The sequence below is a fragment of the Apus apus genome, chromosome 16 (assembly GCF_020740795.1).
Source record: "Apus apus isolate bApuApu2 chromosome 16, bApuApu2.pri.cur, whole genome shotgun sequence".
Lineage (NCBI taxonomy): Eukaryota > Metazoa > Chordata > Aves > Apodiformes > Apodidae > Apus > Apus apus.
The window spans coordinates 1,520,101-1,543,856 of record NC_067297.1 but is presented as its reverse complement, the minus strand read 5'-3'; the positions used below and the strand labels follow the sequence as shown (position 1 = coordinate 1,543,856).

General features: G+C 52.3%; 1 protein-coding gene across 1 annotated transcript; it reads right to left on the bottom strand.

Annotated features, from left to right (window-relative positions):
• Positions 1-1,289: 1,289 nt before the first annotated feature.
• LOC127391335 (acyl-CoA dehydrogenase family member 11-like) lies at positions 1,290-20,461 on the bottom strand. The gene is made up of 14 exons (XM_051633983.1): positions 20,044-20,461; positions 16,519-16,751; positions 15,800-15,899; positions 14,099-14,216; positions 13,147-13,289; positions 12,896-13,045; positions 12,251-12,345; positions 11,875-11,974; positions 10,741-10,881; positions 9,875-9,967; positions 9,377-9,484; positions 3,604-3,775; positions 3,290-3,356; positions 1,290-2,674 (listed from the first exon to the last, which is right to left on the bottom strand). The coding sequence occupies exons 1-14, from the start codon at positions 20,365-20,367 to the stop codon at positions 2,548-2,550; spliced, it is 1,971 nt and encodes a 656-aa protein (XP_051489943.1). The 5' UTR covers positions 20,368-20,461; the 3' UTR covers positions 1,290-2,547.
• Positions 20,462-23,756: the final 3,295 nt, after the last annotated feature.

The following is a 23,756-nucleotide window of genomic DNA, read 5'->3' as shown; positions in this document are numbered from 1 at the left end:
AAAGAGGAAATCCCCCAGCACCAGAGCAAGGACACAGGAAGAGAAACGTAACCTTCTCCTACAGCCACGTCTGGCCCCACGTTGGTCCCACTCCCCCTGCACCAGAGTCAGATCTGGGATTTAAGGTTACCATCTTCTTCAGACTTTCAGATTTTTGAAATGCTGCTAAAGTTTTATCCTACTATTTAACAGTTTTTTAAGGCAATTTCCCCCAGTTCTGTTACAATTTTTACCTTGCAGTGGCAACAGGTGATGCAATTGATTGTACTTTTTTGTTCTCTTTTTTTGGTGGAATTTGTATTAAGATGACATCTGAAGTCTTGATTCATTACTTCAAGAATATTAAGTGTTTTAAAACATGCAAACCTATGAGAGCAGAGAGCTGTTCAGCAGCACTGTCAAGTGTTAGACCTTGCTTACTTGTTTGTAACAGCATTTATTTTGCTGTAGCCTCAGAGTGAATATTTAGATCTTAATAAATTGGTCCTTTTCCTACACGGTGACAATTTTAGTCCCTCGTGTTTTCTGTATTGGTGCATCTGCAGGGCTCCCACTTCCTGGGGCTTATTTTTAGGCAAATTCTAGCTCTTATATTAGGAAAAGGTAATTCTGGTGTTCAAAAAAATCACGTAAAATAGATAGATAGGAAGAGGTGCTGTGACATCCCTGCAAGCTGGGGAGGGACTTTGGACAAGGGCTTGTAGTGAGAGGACAAGGGGGAAGGGATTAAAACTGGAAGAGGGAGATTAAGGTTGGATATTAGGAGGAAATTCTTGGCTGTGAGGGTGGTGAGAGCCTGGCCCAGGTCGCCCAGGGAAGCTGTGGCTGCCCCATCCCTGGCAGTGTTGAAGGGCAGGTTGGATGGGGCTTGGAGCAGCCTGGGCTGGTGGGAGGTGTCCCTGCCCATGCAGGGGGCTGGATCTAGATGATCTTTAAGGTCTCCCCCAGGAACAGGTTGCCCAGGGAAGCTGGGACAACTCGTGCTTAGGGACCTGCTCCTTCCCTCTCTCTCCCCTCTGGGTATCCAAGCTGCTCCAGCCCTGGATCCCAGCTGTGTCTGCTCTGTTGGTTTTTTTCTGGTAGAGCAACTTTTTAGGGAAAAACCTCTGCTCCTGAGGGTAATACCAAGCAGGTGGGCTGACAGGTGAAGAGGAGCACACAGTGTTTAGGTGTTTGCTTTGGTGGAGGATCAGTGGAGTTCAGTCTAAAACTTAGGTCAGAATGAACCGCAGCATCGTTGGGGCATGTGCACAGGGTAGGTTATAGGGAATAACACACCCTTTCCTTGCTTAAAAAAAGTAAGAAAATGGATTTATTCTTTAATTTTGGTACCAATTTGTTAAGATGTGATGTAATTGAAATTACCTTCTCCCTCAGCTTTGCACAGCAGTGCTGCTGTTGACACTGGCCATTTCTGGAGCTGCAAACAGCAAAGTGCTGTGTCCCAGGGCAATGGAACAGGTTGCCCAGGGAAGCTGTGGCTGCCCCCTCATTGGAGGTGTCCAAGGGCAGGTTGGATGGGGCTTGTGCAGCCTGGTCTGGTGGGAGGTGTCCCTGCCCATGGCAGGGGGTTGGGACCTGATGATCTTTAAGGTCCTTTCCAACCCAAACCATTCCATAATTCTATGATCTTAGAAGTGCAGCAGGTTGAGGTTTTTTTCACCCATCCTGGGTGACTGTGGAGCTCAGTCAGCAGCTTTAGCAGGGCTGAGGTGCCCAACAAGACATGTGAAGGTAGAGCCTTAATTTAAAGTAAAAACAAAGCTTGTTTGAGACAAAACAGGAGGTTTAACCTAAATATAAGAAAATACTTCTTTCCTCTGAGGGTAAAAGCTCTGGGACAGGCTGCCCAGGGAGGTTGTGGAGAATGTCCTGGAGACATTCCAAACTTGCCTGGAGGTGTTCCTGTGGGATCTGCTCTAGGGGATCCTGCTCTAGCAGGGGGTTGGACTAGATGATCTCCAGAGGTCCCTTCTAACCCCCCCATTCTGTAATTCTGTAAAAGGGAGCATCAGAAGCACGAGCCAGACTAAGCAGCACCTGGGACTCCCTCATGTAACAGCAGCCTTGGTGAGGAGCATGGAAAGCTGTGTTAAAAAGTCTTTGTTTTACCCAGTGGGTTGCCAAGATCAGCTGCTGGGCTGGGGGGTCACTGCCCAGCCCCACAGCTCATGATGTGAGGGGACCTGCAGCCATGGTGGGCAGAAGAGGCTGCCCTGGCAGAACATCCCACCACAGGTGGGTGCCAGGGTGGGAGAGCGTGTGTAGCACTGCAGAGCAGGGTGGTGAACAGGGAAAATGGTGAATGTCTGTATTTAATCAGCTTCAAGTCATTCTCAGTTTGGTTTTGGTGGCTTTTCTTTAAAAGGAACCCCAGCTGGCACCCAGAGAGCTGCTGCTTCGAGTCGCTACCTGGATTCAGGCACTTTTGTCTTTGCCCAGAACACGGTGAGAACGTTTCAGCACCTGAGTCTGAAGCATGTGAGGCTGGGAGGATGATGCTGGCTTGCAGCCCACCTTCTGTTGGCCCCCGTGGGCTGGGGTGGGTCACAGCCTGCCAGGGGGGACAGGGCTGCCCTCATACACCAGCCCCTGGTCCAGCAGCGCTGCCTCTGCCTCGTAGCTGCCGTTCCGTGACTCGGCGGCCACGGGGCACAGCTCCTGGTTGCACCACCTGGACAGGGAGTGCAGAGAGTTTGTCTGAGCCCCCCAGGGATGGTTTCAACTTGGGGTCTACCCTGTTGGGATCCCTCTCATGGCTGCTGGAACCAAGATTTCCTAAGGTAAGGAAAAGCTGTGATGGGGCCTAAAGGAAAAGTGGGGAGGGACTTTGGACAAGATGACAAGGGGTGGTGGATTAAAACTGGAAGAGGGAGATTGAGGTTGGACATAAGGAAGAAATTCTGTGCTGTGAGGGTGGTGAGATCCTGGCCCAGGTTGCCCAGGGAAGTTGTGGCTGCCCCATCCCTGGCAGTGTTGAAGAGCAGGTTGGATGGGGCTTGGAGCAACCTGGGCTGGTGGGAGGTGTCCCTGCCCATGCAGGAGGGTTGGGACTGGATGGTCTTTGAGGTCCCTTTCAATCCAAACCAGTCTGGGATTCTGTGATTCTGTGTTGACAGGAACCACCCCCAGTGCTGTTTGTCCCCATCTATGATGACAGGAAGTTGGGTCTCACCATGGGGACCCCAGATGAGGGGCTCTGGGTGAGCCCAGATTGCTCAGGGGGGGCAGAGCAAAGCTGCACTGCATGAGGAACCATCTGAACAGGGTTGAGGAGGTTTTTTCTCACCTCTGAGCAGCAGAGAGATCTGTGGAGGAAGCATCAGGCCGAGCTGCATGTTCAATTAGAAGGGCTCCTGTGGAAGAGAGGGAGACATCAGTTATTCCCAGGCTCCAGCCAAAACAACAAGGGCTGATGAGAAGGGGGGTGGTTACTTCTCCAGAGCCTTTGCCAGGCTGAGCTGTCTCCATTTGGAGGAAGGTGGGGATGGAGCTTTCTTCCACACTCACCCCTTTACCCAGGAGGGGTGAAACTGGCTGTTCTAGAACTAGTTCCCAGCCCTCTCCTGGTTTGAAATCCATCATTTCTGCCTTGCCCAGTACCTGCATAGATCCTTGCTAGGCTGTAGGAGAAGTCTCTTGCTGCCAGCTCCATGGTCAGTGCCTGCCTGGAACCAGCTGCTTGCAGGAACCGCGTGAGGCCGCTCAGGGCATCCCGCGTTTGCTTCACGGCGAGATCCAGTTTCCCAGTGCCCGAAGCCAGCTCCAGCTTTTTCTGCACAGAAAACAATCACAGGAAGAATTCACAGGGTATTTACGGGGCTGGTGAGGTGCTGAGCACCCCCAGCAGCTACCAGCAGGAAGGTGAGATCAGGGTGGCTGCTACTGGTGCTGCCGTAGGTGGAGCGGCCGGAGCAGGAAAGGGGACGTTGCCAAAAGGAAATTTGCAGCCTTGGCTTGAGGACAGAGAATTCCTGTGAGCCAGAGCCCCAGCATCACAGGGTTGTCATGGCTGGAAAAGACCTTTAAGATCACTGAGTCCAACTGTCCACCCAGGGAAAATAAAAAACAACAACAACAAAAACCCCCCACAAACCCAGAACCACCCACCCGACAAAACCCACCGTACCCACTAGAGCATGTCCTGAAATGCCACATCTACATGTTTCTTGAACACCTCCAGGGATGGTGACTCCACCACCTCCCTGGGCAGCCCATTCCAGTCCCTGACCACTTTTTTGGTGAAGAATTTCTTTCTAATATCCAGTCTAACCCTCCCCTGGCACAACCTGAGGCCATTTCCTCTGGTCCTGTCATTACTCACTTGGGAGAAGAGACCAACCCCCACCTCACTCCAGCCTCCTCTCAGGCAGTTGTAGAGGGTGATGAGGTCTCCCCTCAGCCTCCTCTTCTCCAAACTAACAATGCCAGGTCCCTCAGCCTCTCCTCACTTGTTCTCCAGACCCTTCTCCAGCTTGGTTGCTCTTCTCTGGACACACTCCAGCCCCTCAGTGTCTTTCTTGTCATGAGCCCATTGTGTGTCTGTTTCTGTGCTGGCCTTCCAGCTGCACGTGGAGACCAGGTCACATCCTCAGTCCTCTCAGATTTCATACCTGTAGCAGGTTTTAATTCTATGTGACCTCTCCCATCTTTATATTTTCACCTCATTCAGACCATAGGGCTGTGTCTGGGCAGGAAAATGCTGATTTCAAGGAGCTTTTCTCTGGAAGTTGTGCCAGTGGGACAAGTCCCAGGATTCTCTCTTCTGGTGGACATCAGGCCTTTAACTGTGTCCAAAAGCACCACCTGGAAGCTCCCTCAGTTGAGCTAAGCTGCTGTTTCTCCAGCATCCCAAATATCTTGTGGAAGCACAAGTGCTACTCTGCTGAGAGTGTCTAGGAGAGTTGCTCTTGTGACAGCCCAAGCCCGTGGCTGCCTGGATGTGCCCAGCAGAGGCTGGGCTGTCACCTGCCTTGTCCCCGTTGTTCGCTCTTAGGAGGGCTGGAAGGGGAAGATCATGCCTTCTGCCTGGAGCTGCCAGGCTGGGTGACAGCTCAGTCCCCCCCAAGCCACACAAGCAGAGAAGCAGCCAGCCCTCACCCACACAGCTGCCACCAACCTCAGGCTCTGCATCTCCTCCTGCAGCACTTGAGCCTCCCCAGGCCCTGCTGGTGCTGGGGGTGGCTCAGGAGCCAGATCTGTGCCTTGGGAACAGCTTGGAAACTGAATATAAGAACTAGTTACCTTTTCAGAGCAAGTGTTTGGATTATTACATCTATAATGCTGTATTTCTAATAGCTCTTCAGCAATCTGAAAGGTCATCATGCAAACAGAGATTTCAGAATAAATTTACTGTGTGTTTCCAAATGTAATTCACTCAAAATCCAAATGGTCTGAATATCAATTGTTCCTATGACAAAACCAACAACCAAATTGCAGTGGTTTATATTTATCCTTCAATCTATAGGGCAACATCATAGAGAGGTGGTAGAGGCCCCATCCCTGGAAACATTCCAGGTCAGGTTGGAACAACCTGAGCAACCTGATCTAGTTGAAGATGTCCCTGCTCACTGCAGGGGCTTGGACTAGATGACCTTTGAAGGTCCCTTCCAACCCAGACCATTCCCTGCTCCAGACCTGTCCCTCTGCAGCAGAGCTAAAGGACCAACCTTGGGCAGGATCACAACAAGGAACCGTTACATATTTAAGTAGCAGAGCAGGGGGCAGGAGATACTTTCTGTTAATTAGTCTCATTTGCAGGTTACTTATGAAGCTGAAGCCTGTAAGTATCTGCTGCTCAGAACTAATTTTTTATGGTTTTGAGTCTTTCAGTGCTTAAGATGCAGGACGTGCCAGTACTGACAATGTAGCTTCTCTGCAACGTGGGACTCTGGGCTGCACAGGCTGAACCAGGTTTGTTCTCTGCAGAAGGTCTCAGCATGACCTCCAGCCTGGACACCTCCAGCATAACCACCACCCTGTGTTTTCTGACTATTACCACAAGAAAAGCACAGTCCTCAACGGATGCTGTTCTGAGCTCCAGGACACAAGCCCTCCCAGCATATGCTGTGCAAACACAAAACCACCACCGTGGAAGCGGTTGGGTCAAGTGCCAAGATAAAGTCCGAGGAACCCTCCAAGCCCACAGAATGCTAATAAGGTGTTTTAAAAGTAGCCTGGAGCTTGTTGCTAACAAGGATCAAAGACCCCAGAGGCACCACCAATGTGTTGCCAGCAGCTTGGGTGGAAGCCAGTGTCACACAGGCCAAGCACAGAGGGGATGAGCAGCTCTGTCCTGCCCTGCCTCGCTGCTCTGGGCTGAAAGACCCGGGCACAACTGGCCAGGAATATAAAAACATCATTTCCACCTTAGGGGGGAAAAAAAGACATTGTATTCTCGTTGCTCTCCACTCATTTACACTTCTTTTTTTTCAGCTTACACTCACTGCTTCTTTAAGCAAAAGCACTGGGTCAGATCAAGCTGGGTTTTTCCCCACCCTCCTCAGCCTCTGAGGCTGGAGAGCTGCTCCAGGGCTGCTGCTCGAAGCAGAAGCAGGTCTTGTTTCCTCTCCTGGTTTAGGTTGGACATTAGGAAGAGATTCTTCACCCAGAGGGTGGTGGAGCCCTGGAATGGGCTCCCCATGGAAGCAGGAATGGCACAGAGCCTGACAATATTCAAGAAACACCTGGACAGCACCCTCAGGGACATGGTGTGAGCTTTGGGGTTGTCCTGTTCTGGGGCAGGAGTTGGGCTGGGTGATCCAGGCTGTCCCAGGAGGTGGTTGAGCCACCATCCCTGGAGACATCTAAGCAGACAGATGTGGTGTCAGGGGACAGGGTTTAGTGGTGGATGCTGAAGGGACACCTCCCACCAGCCCAGGTTGCTCCAAGCCCCATCCAACCTGCCCTTCAACACTGCCAGGGATGGGGCAGCCACAGCTTCCCTGGGCAGCCTGGGCCAGGGTCTCACCACCCTCACAGCAAAGAATTTCCTCCTCATGTCCAACCTCAATCTCCCCTTGCCCAGTTTAAAGCCGTTCCTCCTCATCCCATCCCTCCCTGCCCTTGTCCCAAGTCCCTCCCCAGCTTTCCTGGAGCCCCTTCAGGCACTGGAAGGTGCTCTAAGGTCTCCCTGGAGCCTTCTCTTCTCCAGGCTGAACATCCCAACTCCCTCAGCCTGTTCTTGTAGCAGAGGTGCTCCAGCCCTTGGAGCATCTTTGTGGCCCTTCTCTGGCCCCTCTCCATGTCCTTCTTATGTTAGGACACTTGGCTCCTGCTCCTAGATCACAGCCCCATCAGGGTCGGGTGTCCCACCATCTGCAGAGGCAACTGCCACAGGGTAAAAATAAAAACAGGTGGGGTTGGAGGAGAAAAGTGACCCTGAGCTCCAACCTTCAGAGAACGAAGTGCTGTGCTGTACTAACAAAATGCTATGTTCTCCAAAGCAGCCTCTCACTGGGCACAAATCCTGCCAACTACAAACCTTGAGGGACAAACATAAAATCAATTGTATGAGTTTTGTGTGGCTCAATAAAAAGGAGATGGATTGGAGCAGTAAAAAGCCCTTTACAAAGGGCTAAGTGATTTCCTCACAAGATGGGAATGGGAAGGATGTTTTAAAGGAGCCAAGACTCCCAGAGGCAAAAAGAATTTAGACACCTGGAGCTCCAAAAAGAGGTTGTTTATCACCTGGGAGTGAAACCCTGGTTCTGGGGTAGAAACTCAGCATGTTCCTGCCAGGTCCTGCAGGGGCACCCTGCAGAAATACCTCCCAGTCTGCCCTCCCAGTGCCTGGCTGCCCAAGGCAGAGGGAAAAGCTGTTTGACAGGTTAAATGTGCCCGGTGGGATCCATCCTGCCCAGGCTCAGCACATCCCCACTGCTCTCCTGCCTCAGCTGTTCCCACCACGCTCCATGGACACGGAGACAGCCTTGGAGTGACATGAGCAGAGGTGCAATGGCACTTCCTGGGATGCAGAGACCTTTAAATCAGTGCTCACATGGTCACCCTCTGGTCTCAGAGAGATTTGTGGGAGCGCAAGAGCAGTGAGGAGCTCATTAATTAATTCCTGGTGTTGCTGCAGTGCAGGTATCTGCTCTGCCCCACCTTGTGTTCTTCAGTGCCTGGAGGGACCCTCAGGAACACCAGTGAGGGGCTCTGAGGACTGTAGTGTGGCACCTTCATGGGGTATTCATGTAGATCAGCACCAGTGTAAGCCAGAGGAGGCCAGCTTCATCCAAGCCATCTTCAGAGCCACCCACTCCAGTACCTTCAGTGTCAGAATGAGCTCTTTTTATCAAGAGCTGGACCAGCTGGCTTTTTAATTAGCAGGTGTGCTCAGTCCTGCTCAGTAGCAGATGGGGGGTTTCCTGTTTGGTGGTAAAATTGTTGGAGGTATTTTCCCTTTGTCCAAAGTTGTCTCAGAGGATGGCAAGAAGACATTTCTGGAGGCCAGAGGGGGCTTGAAATGCAAGAGAAGTTGCCACCTGCAGCCCCTGGTGAGGAGTCAGGCCCTTGCTGGTGTGTTTCTGAAAGACCTGTCCTATTGTCAGTGTGGCAGGGAGTGCAGGTGCAGTCCCTTCTGGGGGGGTCTGGATGAGAAAGCAAAGGCTGCACAGAATCAAATCCAGCACTCCAGCCCAGGATTCCCTCAGTGGATCTGGGCTGGTGAAATCTGGGTTGCTCTATCTGGATGAATGATCTAATAATCTAATACCCTCTGATATGCTGATGGTGCCTGTCAGGCTGGTTCCTGTCTCCCTGTACAGGACTGTTGTTCTGACTGTATCAGCTGATGCTCATTTACCTTCAAGAAACTCTGAGCTGCTTTGAACTGCCAATGACTGCCTGTCCTCTGAGCACCCTTAGAAGCACCTTTACCTGCAGATAAAGCCAAAGAAAGGCAAATCTAAATAATTCCTTTGGCTCTTTCCATCTTTTCAGTGGGAATAAAAATAGAGAGGGCTAATACAGTAGGGAGCCCTGGTGAAGGTTTAACATTCAACAGTCTTGTGGTGCTTTTCCAGTAAAGAAATGAAACCACCAAGTGGCTGTGGACTTGGGAAGGTGGCTCTGGCATAAAAACACACTTGGTGCTTGTCATGAGGAGCTCTGATGATGCAGAACTCCTCACTGCTGAGATCAAGTATCTGCATTTCTTTGCAGCCCACAAGGGTCCCCAAATGAGCACTGCCTGTGTTTTGCTTTTCCAAGTGCTGTTTCAAGAGCAGAATTGTAAGACACCTTCTGAATACCTGTCCGAAGCTTTTGGTTTGGTTTGATCCCCTGCCAGGCCCAGTTAGGAGCAGAAACACCAAATTAAGGCTCTGCCAGGGTGGGCAAATCAGGCTGACTGGAGCTTTTGATGTGGACTCACCTGCACTGTGGAGGAGAACACAGCCACCACCTGTCCCTGACTCTTGGTGAGGGACCGCAGGACATCAAGTGACAGGATGTTTGTTGTGCCCTCCCATATGGACAGCACCTGTGGGGTGGAGGACACTGTGGAAGAGCAGGAAGGAGCCTTTTGGGGTGACTGCAGTGGAAGAAAGGGGAATGAGAGGCAACAAAGACATGGAGCAGAGCTAAGGGATAGCAAGGAAATCTCCAGAGATGTCTTGCCTCACAAGTAGAAATGAGCAGTGGTGCTGAGGGCTGGGAGCCCAGCTCCAAAGCTGAGCTAGGAAGTGACCCCAGCACGAGGGGGGTCATGTCCCCTCCCTGGTGACCCCTGGGCTCAGCTGGAAGGCAGCCAGGAAAGAGCTGCCAGGCCTGGAGCAAGTCTGGGGAGGACTTTGTTTTGCCTGGAGCATGTCTTCAAGCAGGCAACCAGAGAGCAGTGTGCAGGGACCAGGAGCTTCTGCTGCTTTCTTACCAGAGTATCACGGACCAGGCCTGGCAAGCCTGTATCCTCCATGTAACCTTGTCCTCCAAAACTCTCCATTGCCTCAACAACAACAGCAGAAGCCTGGAAAATGCAGAGAGCTGACATCATCCACATTGCACAAGGGGAAAGAGCAGCCAGAAACCTCTAACATCACTCAGCAGTTCCTGCTGGGATGGGGCTGACCAGATCCCACTGATTTACTGAGGCAGGCTGCTCATTATATGCAGGAGGAGTTCAGGGAATGAAGAGTGAGTAACCCTGAGAGGGGACCTGCAGGAGCAGTCAGACCCTGGGAGAAGATCCAGGGAGAGTCTGTCTCAATGCAGTCCTCTCTAGGTAAGGATAAACCCTGGTTTATGGCACATGGGAGTATGTGTCTGTAGTCCAGGAGAATCTTTACCTTTGACTTGTCTGTGGTGTGTCAGCTTCTGTGTGTTGAAGCTGAGGGCAGTTAGAAGAGGCACAGCCCTCTGGAGGTTAATGCTAAGCTGTTAACACCTTTTATTTATTCATAACTAGGGGAAAGAGGCTCCTCGTGGCTCAGTGCCCCACTCTGATCTCAGGGCAGCCCCTGCAGCTGTGTGGCATGTGGAGCACTTCCCAGAGAGCACTGGAAAGCACAGTCTGTTCTGCTCAGGTGGTTTATCTGTGGCCTTGAGAGCAAAGGGGCAACTCCTCTGCCCACAAAGTCCAGCCTGGGTGCAGGACAATAATTGCTGCAGACCCTGCAGCTCCAGGTCACTGCCCATGTCCCCTGCTATCATGGGCCTTGTTACTCCCTCCATTTGGAGCTCTGTGGTTGCTAACGTGCCACACAGCCCCACCCTGGGCTAATCAAACTGGTTGTTCCATACCTGCTTCCCAGTGTACAGTTTGGCAACTGGTACCAGCAGTCTCAAGAGGAGCTGGTGTTCCTCACTTGCCATGTTGGTTTCTACCAGTCCAAGCAGACGAACGATCTCCATCAGCAGAAGAAACGCCCCTCGTGTCTGCACCTGCAGGCAGAGCAAGGGGGGAGCTTCACTGGGCTGATTCCAGCCCAGCCTGCTGAGGTGCCAGGAGACCATCTCAAAGGGATACACAATACTGGGACCTGGGCACAAGGTCTTGGAAGGGGATTTAAAAGTACTGTTTGAAAAATTGGCATGAACCTACTGCTGGCCAAGGGCAAGTGTTGGTGTTAAACACCACTTAGGAAAAAAAGTAGCACCTGGATGGGCAAGAGGAGGAGAACTGTGTGCCTGCTTCTGGAAGTTTTAGTAGGGGGTGAAGCCTCCTGTGTCCCGTGGATTTAATAAGCTGCTACAGCTCAGTGCTGTGGCAAAGCTGTGAGACATTCTGCAGTGAGGGAAGGGCACATGAGGGGTTCCCCCCAAAGCCCAGAGCCACAGCCCGTTCATGCTGCTCTCTCTTCCCTGCTCTTTCACTGCCTTAGGTGACAGTCACATCTAGAGGCTGCACAACCTCAGTGATAAGCACTGTGTGGGCATACAAGGAAGACAAACTTCTCAGAAGCTAAAGTGCATGGAGACTACTTGGGAATTCTTCAAGCCTGCTGGGAACAGCCCATCTCCTGGTCCCTGGGCTACCAGGGAAGTTGGATGAGTCTGTCTCAGGCTTGGACAAGAGTTTGTTAACTGCAGTATAGGAGACTGTGGTGTCATGCTTGGACTCTGATGCTAATGACCAACTTCAGAGGTCACAGGATATCACAGGAGGTGCATCCAGGAACTCTGGCACTCCTCTCAGGATAGCTTCAAGTAATTGCTGTTTAGGATAACCTGAAGTCCAGCAGAGGAGACAGGTCTACCATCAGATCAAGTCCCACTAGAATGTGGCAGTTGCACTGCTGCAAACACCTCACTGTGGCAGAACACCCCCTGCAGGTGAGTGCTGCACACAGAGGGGCTGGCAGTGCTCGTTAGCAGCTGAGGGTCTCTGCCCCCTGTCCTCCCCAGCAGGCTCAGCCTGGCTCCCGAAAGCCTCACCTCCATCCGGGCGATGGTCTGCATGTGCAGGGGATGGTCCTTGAGGAGCTTCCCAAAGGCAACCCGCCTCCGGGCGTACTCCCTGCTCAGGCTGATCATCCTGGAGAGAAGACAGCCAGGGAAAGCAGTTAGAGCAGCAACCTTCCACTTCTGAGCTTTCCTTTCTAGCCACCCCCGCTGGGAGAACCCTGCTGAGCTGCAGCACACCAGCCCAGGTCACCCACCCGCAGCCCAACCTTCTCCTGCACTGCTGGCTCCCAGCCCTGTGGCTGCAAAGGCAGTGGGTGTCACCCAGCTGCAGTGCTGAGCACTGCAAGTCCCCTTGTCCTGATTAGCTGCTCCTTCAGCTCGGGGGGGGGATCCGTGCTGCCTTCACCTTCTCATGGAAGCTACTGCACCAATGACATTGTGGATCCGAGTGATGTTCAGCATGTTGGAGATGGAGGCCACACCACGACCCTCTGCAGAGATCTGAAAGCATCAAGGAACAAAGGCTGAGGGAGTCTCCTTTCACACAGCCTGGGACGTGGCTGTGTATCTAAGGGACACTTGTGTCAACAGACAAGTACCAGCTGTCCATGCCACTTCTGTCTGTCCTCAGGCACCACCAAAGATCTGCTTGCTTTACAAAAGAGCTCTTTCCTTTTAGCCAAGTCTGTGGCACGACCAGAGAGGTGACTTTGGAGACCATGTCAGCATGATCAGTTCTGGTCCCTGCTGCTCGTTCCTACCTGCATCTACCCAGGACTGTCCCCAGTTGGGTCAATGCAGCTGGACTAGGGAAATGACCAGTCTGACATGACTTTTTTGTTTTTCTTCCCTCCCTTTTTTTTTTTCTGAGCCCTTCTCAGCTCTGTCCCACAAACACAGCCCTGCTGCTGAAGTGCACTGTGGAGTGAACAGCCAGCCACTGAGGTGGAAGAGAGGAACCTTCCCAGTTGGTATCACTGCCAAGCCCCCCATGAGCAGTTTGCAGTGCCAGGACAGCCTGATCCCATGAGGAAGGTGGACCCTCACCTACCAGCTCTGCTTGAGCCCCATCCAGCCACAGCTCTGCTGTTGCCATCTGCCGTGTGCCCAGCTTGTCCTTCAGCCTTTGCACCTGGATGCTGTTCAGCTTCCCCTCCTCATCTCGGACCTTCAGGAAGAACAGGGACAGGCCACTGGAACCCTGGGGCCGTGGAAAGGTGTGCAAAGAGGGTTTCATTACGGTGAGACAAGGAAGAAAATAGAATGTCCCTGCTCCTTCCCAAGTTCCACCATCACACAGACCTGTTTCACTCGTCCTTCAGCATCTGCTACCCTGGCCAAGGTTAATGTCACATCAGAATCAGCAGCTGATGTAAACCATTTAAAGCCATAGAGATGGTATGAACCATCTGGCTGCCTCCTGGCCACTGTCTCGGTTCCATTAGCTGCAGGGAAGGAGGAGAAGATCATTTTGGCTTTCTGGGAACTTCTGTATCAATCAAGACTCATTTTTGGTTTAAGCAGTAGCTCTTCTAAATCACCTCTTGCTGTCACGATGGAGTATGGATTAGCTGCTAATCTCTTCCATTGACCCTGGACAAGCAACAGGCAGAGTCAAGCACTAGGAGGGAAATGCATCCCAGCCAGGGCTGCAGAGGGACAGCTGCTGGTGGCAGGGCTTTGGGAGCAGAAGGCTCCATGGTGTATAATCCAGAACCTCCATTGCTTTAGGAGCTACCACAGCCAAGAACAACAAAAGGTGCTACAGAATCAAGAGTCCTGCAGTGGACACCTTTCACTCCACAGCTGACCCCTTCACTTCTTCCACTGGAAACCAACTGATGCAGGTGTCTCCCTTTCCACATTTAGCTCCCAGTGGAGTTCCGAGGTCTCCTGGCCGATTGTGCTGTTACTAACGTTAGCCAGGGAATAAAAGCTGAAGGTCAAGAATGTTCTCTCAGTCTCAGCTGGGATGGTTCTGATTGTCTTGCTGAAGTTTTAGACTGTAGAGCTAGACATTGGTGTGTTCCCTCTGCAAGAACACAGCTCAGTGTGCATGGCACGCATCACTGGACAACTAAGAAGCTCTTGCTGGTTAAAAAGCAGAGCTATGCAGAGGATCTGGATGACTTCTGCTGAAGCTTCCTCAGCCAGCTACCTGGCTTTATAAATTCTCCACACCCTTCATTTTCTCAGTTCTTACTAACCCATCCAGCTGCTGCTGCTGCAGCTGCTTCCCCCTCAGAGCACGTACCAACATCAGAGCCTCCCCTGCGCTCCGTCATCCACTGCCCAGAGGTCCAGAACTTCTTGGGGTCACGGGATGTCAGGTGCTCAAAAGCATTTTTCAGAGATCCAGGAACACCTAGAGACTGTTTTGGGAAAGGGAAAAGAAACTCAGAAGATCATAACACAGAAGATGAAATTAGACAGTTGCCTTCCCCAGCGCTGGTGCGCCCTGGGCTCAGGAGGGATGGTCTGAAAGCAGAATCAGAGTCACAGAACTGTCAGGGTTGGAGGCACCTCTAGAGATCACCTGCTCCAACTCCCCCCTAGAGCAGGATTGCCCAGAGCACATTCGCCAGGACTGCATCCAGGAGGGCTTGGAATGTTTCCAGAGAAGGGGACTCCACAACCCCCCTGGGCAGCCTGTCCCAGGGCTCTGTCACCCTCACAGGAAAGAAGTTTTTCTCATATTTCAATGGTACTTCCCATCTTCCAGATTGTTCTGGAGCAGGGCACCTCATGTCCTGCCCCCTGTGCAGCTGGATGTGCTGCTGGGAGCCTGTGACACTGCCCAGCTCCTGCATGGCCGTGGCAGCACCACGGGGACCTGTGTCATGAAGGGAGGTGCTGATCATCCCACCCTCCCTCAGATTTCTGCACTGCTGGACATCTGGACTTGCAAAGGAGCACGTGTGCCAGGGTATCAGCATAGGTACATGTATGCTGGAGGTCACCAGCACCCCAAGAGCTGTAGGAAAGGAGTGACTGCCTGTGCTGTTTCTTTTTATTGCAGTAAAGTATCCAGGGCTAGCTCCTTGAAGGGCTAGCTTTGCTCTGCACCCCACAGAGCAAACTGCACGGTGCAAAGGGGATCACCAAGATGCAGAGTCAAACCTTCAGACTGGGCAAGTCTTGCTTGCTTGGTTAATTTACATCAGGTATGGATCTGGCCCAGGACATTTACACATTATACATTAGGGCCATGGAGATGATCCAAGGGCTGGGGCAGCTCTGCTCTGGAGACAGGCTGGGAGAGTTGGGGTGTTCAGCCTGGAGAAGAGAAGGCTCCAGGGAGACCTCAGAGCAGCTTCCAGTGCCTGAAGGGGCTCCAGGAAAGCTGGGGAGGGAGGAGGGAATGGCTTTTAACTGGAAGAGGAGAGATTAAGATGAGATTTTAGGGAAAAATTCCTCAGTATGAGGGAGCTAAGACCCTGGCCCAGGATGCCCAGGGAAGCTGTGGCTGCCCCATCCCTGGCAGTGTTGAAGGGCAGGTTGGATGGGGCTTGGAGCAACCTGGGCTGGTGGGAGGTGTCCCTGCCCATGCAGGGGGGTTGGAACCTGATGATCTTTGAGGTCCCTTCCAACCCAAACCGTTCTGTGACTCTATGATTTAACTGCCACTCCACACAGGGGAGAGGAAAACAAACTACCTTATAGTAAAAATCTATGGGACAGGGTTCCAACTACCTGCAGTGCCACAGATTCCTGTGCAGCAAAGGCCTTATTGTACAGAATGTTGTAGGTAAATATAAAAGCTAACCTGGGCATGAAGACTTTGTAATTAAAGGAGAGAGGCAGTGGGAGATGGAGCTGAGTCACAAAGCAAGGATGAGCTGTGGCCAAAGCCAGATGGCAGATCAGCTCTCCTCTGTCCTTGGCCAGTGCTCCCATCTCCAGCCAGTGCTTCCAGGACGTGGGCTGTGCCCTCAGAGACTTGCTGAGCTCATACCTCAATGACTTTGGCTGCCCCATCAGTCATGGCCAGTGGACAGTTGAAACCTCCAGAGCAGCTTGAAAATAAGTAGAGTTTGACAGCCTGATGCAGACGGCTAGAGGGAAGAGTGGAAACAGACAGGTTACACAGCAGCTCAACAGCAGGAGGATAAAACATCGTGACTAGGAAGAGCAGAACAAAATAGAGCCAAAACAGGGGAGAATCAGACTACTCATTCCTGAGAGGGCAAAAAACTGTTTCAGCCAGGAGGAGAGAAGAGGAGAAGTGGAGTTTCTCAGTCCCAGGGGAACTGCCAGTGCAAGGTTGGGGTGGAAGGCACTGCTTGCCAGCTGATGCAGAGTAAGTGCAGGTTTTAAAAATAAGAAATATGAGTCTGTCTCCAGAGGCTGGAGTACCTGCAAGCAAAATCCCAGCCCTTTAGCTGTGTTACAGCTAATGCACATAAAGCTGGAGCACAGCGAGGGAGTGCCAGGCCCCAGAATCAGGAAGGTTGACATGAAAGAGTATTATGATCAACTGTAGGCCATTAGTTACAGCTTATCACTGCTGATGTGGAACATTCCAGCCAGCAGACACTGCAGCAGGTGTGCTTTTGTCCATGCATCATCTGTTCCCCCTTACACAACAAGAAGTTCAGTTCTACAACATGCTGAACACACCCTGCTAAGAATAACCAGGAAGGCACCAAGTGACTCCCCTCCTCCCCCAGTTACCTCCAGTTGGAATATCGTCTCTCGTAGGCCTCAGCAATCAGCCCCTCTTCTGCTGCAATCTCCTTCATCCTCCTCCAGGCTGGGCAGGTGAGGATGTGATCCACCCTCTGCCCCCAGGCATCGTACTGCCGAAACACCGGGGGGTTCAACTCGCATTCCCAGCCTAGAGGTTGGATCTTGGTTAGCAAACGGTTCCCAAATCTCTCCAGATCCTGATGCACCTCCTGCAGTACCTGTGAAGCAACCAGAAGAGCCCTTCAGCCAGCCTGCTGGGAGGCAAGGAGCCTCAGGCCTGGCTGGAAAGGCAGAGAAGTGACCATATTGCCCTGTGGTGCTAGCACTGCCTCGCCACTTGGCCCTTCCCTGCATTCTGCCATGCAGCAGGACAGCCTGTCTCAGCCTCTGCTGGCACAGCTGGGCTCAGCTCTCACTTCTTTTTTTTTTTCCTCAAAAAATAATTTTTTTCAAGTTGCTTTTGGCAGCATCTCTGGATTTTCCAAAAGACAGAAGAGCTTTTGTATCAGGGCTGAGAATGACACAGATGCACATGAGCAGGGAGGTTGGACGAGACGCTCTCCAGAGGACCTTCCAGCCTCAGCCACTCCATGATTTACTGCTGCAGAAGAATGCCAGGGGAAGAGCTGCCAGAAACAGAAGGACTTCATCTGTGCAGGAGAACTGCCACCACTGGGCTCAGTAGTTACCTGCTGATCAGATTAAAAAAGGAGGGAGGGAGCAATCATTTGAGCTTCAGCCTGGTACCCAAGGTGTCTAGATTCCAGTCTCCACCCTGCATCCAGCTTCCTGAACACTCCTGGGTAAGGATTCATGTGCTTGGCTGACTTGGATAGAAAAGTCTGTCCATAGGTAATGGAGCTTCAACTAGCATCTGCAGAGGAGCAGATGCATTCCAACCCTAAGGATACCTATTTTAAGGTGACAGGAATCACCTTCTGCAAGTGCTCCTCACTGCCTGTGGCCAAGGCCTGGTGAAATCACCCAGACTGAATTAACCTGACTTAGAGATGATTAAAATTAGGCCAGATGGACCCAACCTCTAGCTCTGTTGGATCCTCGTTAGCATAAAAATATCCAGGGCTGTAATTAAGATCACAGAAGCACCTGCTCTTCCATCAGTGGTGGTCTCCACCCCCACAAGAGATGCCTGTTTCCTCCTCAATATTGCACTTGTGGAGATGAATGCCATGGTTGCTGTGCCCCAGATGGTGCCACTATAAAACACATTAATGTGCTGTTGATGAAATACAAACACTGCTCCTTCCTTCCCCTGAGCCCCCCTGTATTGACTTTTCATTAAACTACACCCTGTATGACTGCTGCTCAGGGTGGGTGATGAGGATACAACACACGCTGTCAGTCACTGCTCTGGAAGCCTCCATCCTCAGAGCAGCCAGTTCTCCTTCAGGTGAACAATGAAGTCCTCAGCATTAAAAATCACAGAACAAGCCCAAACCATCCACGAGAGCCCTGCCACCTGCTGCAGCTACTGCTGCCCTTCTCTTTGCTGCTGCTGAAGCTCAGCTGGGATGGGTGTATGCCTGCAGTGCTTATCATATCTTGACAACAATATGAAGGTTGTTTTAGAGGCAGAAGCTTCCAAGGTTCATGGACTTTGCTGAAACAGAAGAACCTCTGAACTGTTTATCTAGCTGTGTGTTGTGGGCAGAATATGAGTCCACCAAACAGGTCAGAGTGCTACAGCCAACTCAAACTACAACAGTCCCTTCACCTCAGCCTCATTTTTGAACACAGGCCCTGCTGCCCAGCTGTGAGCTCATGCCCTGACCACACGTAGCCTCACAAACCACCCTGATGCCCAAGTGAAAGGCTTTATTTCCAAGGTAAAGAACAAAATCCGAGCTCCCATGTGCAGTGTGTCTGCTGGGCGGTCTCATTGCCCCTCATCTGTCCTTTGACATCCCAGGGATAAATATATTGGAAGTGCATAAAATACTGCACATCAAGAGTGCAGACAGATGCTCCTTCACATGAAAGGACATATTTTCAGGGGGATCAAGGACCAACAGATACCTCTCCACAACGGTGCCCAGAAAAAGCAGGTGCTTCTGTGCTCTCCAGAAATCACCTTCAAGGAAAGGAATCTTTTGCCCCATTCCAGGAAAACTTCTGTGTTCACTGCTGAACACAGGTGATCAGCACACCAGGAACCAGCCTCCAGCGTGGTGTTTGCTTCACCGGGACACACAAGGCTTCATCTGTTGCTGTTCTCCTGGAGAGGAAGGTGCTGGCAAGGAGAGCCAGCTGCCAGGCTGCAGACAAGGAGACAGCAACCTGAGCTCTCCCTTTCAGCAGTGAGGCAACACTGCCCCGCTGGGACCAAGCACAGAAACGTAAGGGAGATGCTGCTGATTCTCTGGGAGATTTTGCTGCTGCTTTGTCTCTTTGGGGGAGTGGAAAGCAGCTCTCAGCCTTGGCAAAAGGCATCACTATTTTTTTTATTTGTTGGGAGATCTGAATCATGCTTCTTCCACAGGTGGAGATGAGGAGGAAGATCTTCATGGTTGCACAAAGGCATCCTCCTTTCCCCATCTTCTCTTCTGACAAGAGGGCTGCAGTGGTGCTTAGGAAGGCCTCATTCCTGTCTCTCAGGATGGCTGTGACAAAAGCCAGCTCCCAATGCTGCCACCACACTCTTACACCCCCATGTCTGCAAGGCCTCACAGAGCTGGAGACCAAGCAGTGGCAGGAAGAGCATCACTGAAAGCCAGGTTCTGCCCCTCTACTCAGCCCATGGCTCCAGAGGTCACTGCATTGCTTCTGCTGGAATAAATCACAGGGAGAGGTCACACTGTGCTCTCTCAAACCTGGTCCTTGAAAAGTGGGAAAGAGTTGCAGTCCTTGGGGTGACAGAGAGGACAGACAGTGAGATGAGCTGCCTCCTCCCAGGGTTTCCTGTCGGACTGGACCTCACAGAAGAGAGACCCACAGCTCAGGGTCTTACCCCACCTCCCTGCATCTGTACAGAGCCTTTGCTGTCTGAAAATCAACCCAGAAAAGCCAACCAGCTCTGCTGAGAACAAGCAAATCCCAACAGGCCTTTGCATCCTCTTGAGCACTCAGCTGAGAACAGCCCCGTTCCCTCAGAATGTCATTTCCTTAAAAGCCCCCTTCCTGGGGTAGACAAGTGTACTTGCACAGCAGAGCTAGGAAGCACCTTCGTTTTTTTCCACTTTTCTGAAATTTCTTGCTCTGGATGACCAGACAATAAATGCCCATACTGACAATCCCCAAACAAGGCTCCTGTTGCAACACCCAGGCCAGTCACACGAACCCACCACGCTCCTTTCTATTTCTGTTTATGTCCTGGCAGTGTTTTTCACCCCTGCACTGACTAAAAGAAAAAAAGTTTTAAAGAATGGGGGTAAGTTCCCCCAAGTTAAACACGGGAAAGCACAGAAGGGCTGAGAGGAACGTTCAGTTCACAGTCTTAAACAGTGACCTAGCTAGTGCCTGCACCCAGAAACACAAACATACACACCAGACCTTGGGAGGAAGGTGCGTTTTCAAGTAACTCCGAAGCAAAGCGTCTTCCAAATACTGGTTCCCAGTCACAGGCTGCTCTTGGAAGAGGGTCTCGGTTTCTCTCCTGACAAAGGGCATTTCCAGATCTTCCAGTACTTTTTTCTCCTGCGTGCCAACCTGTTGCCCTTGCCCCGCAGTGGTGTTGACTCCTTTAGGACTCGGCCCCTGGCAGATCTCCTGGGCGCGAGGCAGAAAGCGACGCGCCTGCCGCGGCTGGCAGGTAGCACTGGATCTCCACCAAGGCAGGCGACAGGTAAACATGATCCTGCCAAGCCTTGTGTGCATCCCACCAACAGCTCTCACCACCAGACCCTTCCTCGGTTGACAGCAACACCCATCCCGTGTTGTTTTAATGTTGTGAAGTTATTCTTGAACGTGTCTTCTCTCCTCCCTCGAGGAGGAGGAGCTTTCAAGCAGCTGTTGTGAACTGGGATAGGGACCAAAAGGTCTTTGGAAAGAGATCAGAAAACAGCCTGGAAAAACACAAGTACTTAGAAAACACTGTGTCCTTCCCTACTGGCCAAGCAAACCATCGTGACCAGCCAGCCAGACATTCCCAGAGCTGGGGTAACTGGAGGGAATATGTGTTCTCACCAGCATCCCCCTGAATTGCTTGGGATGACACCAGGGTTGTGGGGAGGGGGTTGGCAAAAAAATACATTTCCTCATCTGAAGGATCACAAAAGGCCTGGAAGTGGGAAGAAATGGTTTAGGCAGGTTGTTCTGTAAATAAGGTACCAGTGAAATAGAGAATCCCTCCTCCTCGCCCGGCTTGTGACACTAGCTCCAGAATAATTTGCTTATAAAGTCCCTGATGCCTTTCAGTTAGGATGATATTAAAAATTTCCCTTTCCCTAGGGAGGCACCAGAATATTTTAAGAAGGCGTCTTCTGACTTTGAGTGACTTGAAAGCTGCATCTCATCCGGGCTGATGTGCTGCAATAAAAACAGCATTTCACTTCAAAGGGCCTTCACGCAGGTGTGAGGCAGCACCAGTGCCCCCCAGCCACGGCCCTGCAGCTGTTTCTGCTGCCTTGTTCTTCCTGAACTCCACTGAAGCAGCTGGCAGGGCCTGGGGAGGGGAAGGACACATTCCCGAGGCTGGGCAGGGCTGCTGGGCACGGCTGCCCTCGCACCAGCCCTGCCAAACCCCCATCGCCCCGGTTCTGCCACTGGTTTTCCAGCGGCATTCCTGGGCCCCACAGCACCTTTCCCCTCAGCCAGGCCCGCCGTGCGGAGGGCAGGGATGGGGCAGGGATGGGGCAGGGCTGGGGTAGGGCAGGGCAGGGGCAGGGGCAGGGGCAGGGCAGTGCTGGAGCAGGAGAGGGGCAGGGGCAGTGCTGGGGCAGGAGAGGGGCAGGGCAGGGGAAGGGGAGGGGCAGGGGCAGGAGAGAGGCAGGGGCAGGGGAAGGGGCAGGGGCAGGGCTGGGGCAGGGGCAGGGGTAGGGATGGGAGCAGGGGCAGGGCAGGTCAGGGGCAGGGCTGGGGCAGGGGAAGGGGCAGGGAAGGGGCAGGAGCAGGGCTGGGGCAGGGGCAGGGGTAGGGGCAGGAGAGGGGCAGGGGCAGGGGCAGGAGCAGGAGAGGGGCAGGGCTGGGGCAGGGGCAGGAGTAGGGCTGGGGCAGGAGCAGGGGCAGGGGCAAGAGAGGGGCACGGGCAGGGCAGGGGCAGGAGCAGGGGCAGGAGCAGGGCTGGGGCAGGGGAAGAGGCAGGGGCAGGAGAGGGGCAGGGGCAGGGGAAGAGGCAGGGGCAGGGGCAGGAGAGGGGCAGGGGCAGGGCTGGGGAAGGAGCAGGGGCAGGGGAAGGGGCAGGGCAGGGCAGGGCAGGACGGGCTCCCCTCAGGGCCCCAGCCCGGCCCCGCTCCCGCCTCCGCCCCCCCCAGCGCCGAGCGGCCCGGGCCCGGCGGGGGCGGCTCCTCAGGGCATCCCCCGGCGCCTCAGGGACCCCCCGGGCTCCTCAGGGCATCCCCCGGCGCCTCAGGGACCCCCCCCGAAGCTTCAGGGACCCCCCCGGAGCTTCAGGGGGCTCTGGTGCCTCAGGAACATCCCCACACACACCCCGGCGCCTCGGGGGCCTCTGGTGCCTCAGGGACCCTGCGCTTCTGGCGTCTCCAGGGGTCATTGCGGCGCCTCAGGGAGCTCTGCACATCTCGGGGGACCCCCCGGTGCCTCAGGGGACCCCTCAGTGCCTCAGGGACCCCCTGGTGCCTGAGGGGACCCCCCGGTGCCTCAGGGACCCCCGGTCCCTCGGGGGGCAGCGGGCGCTGCCGGGTGAGGGGCCGGAGCGGCCCCGGCTGGAGCCTGGCAGGGCCTGAGCCTCAGCTCAAAAAAAGACTAGAATTAAAACAAAACAAAACGGAAAAAAAAAACAAACCAAACAGCAGATTTTTAAAACTTTTAAAACTGCATTTGGGGCCGCGGGCACTTTCCTAGGGTCTGCCGCAGCCCAGTGTCACCCGAAGTCAGGCACAGGGCCGAGGGGGTGAAGTCCCCGGGGGGTGCTGGGCCGGCAAGAGGTTTTATTTTCTCTTATTTAATACTAATTTCCTGATAACTCCGTGATAAGGCGTCTTCAGAAGAGCGGTGGGGCTGTGGAGACCCCGGGCACCATCTCACGATCCAGGAGCAACGAGAGTTTTGGCCAAGGTGAGAGGCTGATGCTGGAAATACCCTGTATTGAAAGAACCACTTCGGAGTGGATCAGCTCACTCTTAAGTGATGTTTCCTTTGTACATTGCATCAATGATAGATGTAGCATGTTACGGAAAACATGTTTTCTTCTCCCTCTGGCTCACTTCAATGAGCTTTATTTAGCTAAGAAATTCATGTTGGAATAATGCCTTTGTCTGCTATAATTGCATTCCAGACCTGTTCACAGTGCTTCACCAATCATGAGTAAAAAAATAATACCTTCCTAAAATACTTAACATGTTAAATTTTTTGCAGGTGTGTATTTGTTTTAATATAATTTTGTAGCTGTAATCTGTTCTCATTACTAAATGAAGCACTAAATTTAGCATAAAAGCTGTCAACATGTTCCAATCAACATGCCTTAATGACTGCCAACAAGTGGAAATGAGGCTTTCATGGCCAAAAAAAAAGCTGAAAAGGTACAAATGCAGAACAAGATTAGATCGACTGTTTTGATAAAAGTTCCCTGCTCTCTGCCTTAGGTCATGGTTTAACTCAATCCATTGTGTTTATGCTATTATTTTAATTGTTAATAGAAATATTGACTGGCTGTGGACAAGGCAGCACTCCTCTGGGGACTGGTTTGTGGTGTTTCCTTTCATTAATGTCTCCCCGTTAGCAGCTACATGTTGAGATCTCCCAGTGAGCCATTTTTCAGAGCAGTTAACACGTGCCTTGTTAATTCCATCTAATGGAAGTTTTTCATCAAAGTGTCAGATGGTGCTAAATCAAGCACCTCACCCAAGTGCAACCCTTATAATGTCCACGTTGCTGCCTTTATCCCTCAGCTTTCCCTTTTTGTAAAAAGAGTCTTTTCCTCTTTAATCCAGGCTTGTCTAACAGAGCTCACTTTCACTGAAACTATGTGGACTTCTGTGGTTGTTTTTTTTGTTTGTTTGCTTGTTTGTTTTTTGTTTTGTTTTGTTTTTTCTTCCTTTCAAGGTGTCCCAGAAGAATCATTCCATTATTCTGGACAAGATTGATGT

What these genes read in the sequence shown, in the direction of transcription:
- LOC127391335 (XM_051633983.1), bottom strand. Translation starts at nt 20,367, where the DNA reads ATGCACACAAGGCTTGGCAGGATCATGTTTACCTGTCGCCTGCCTTGG. An exon ending in AGACCATCGCCCGGATGGAG is followed by an intron (nt 10,882 to 11,874) that starts GTGAGGCTTTCG and finishes CTCTGCCTGCAG; the next exon opens with GTGCAGACACGAGGGGCGTT. An exon ending in CCTAGCAAGGATCTATGCAG is followed by an intron (nt 3,357 to 3,603) that starts GTACTGGGCAAG and finishes TCTCTTCCACAG; the next exon opens with GAGCCCTTCTAATTGAACAT.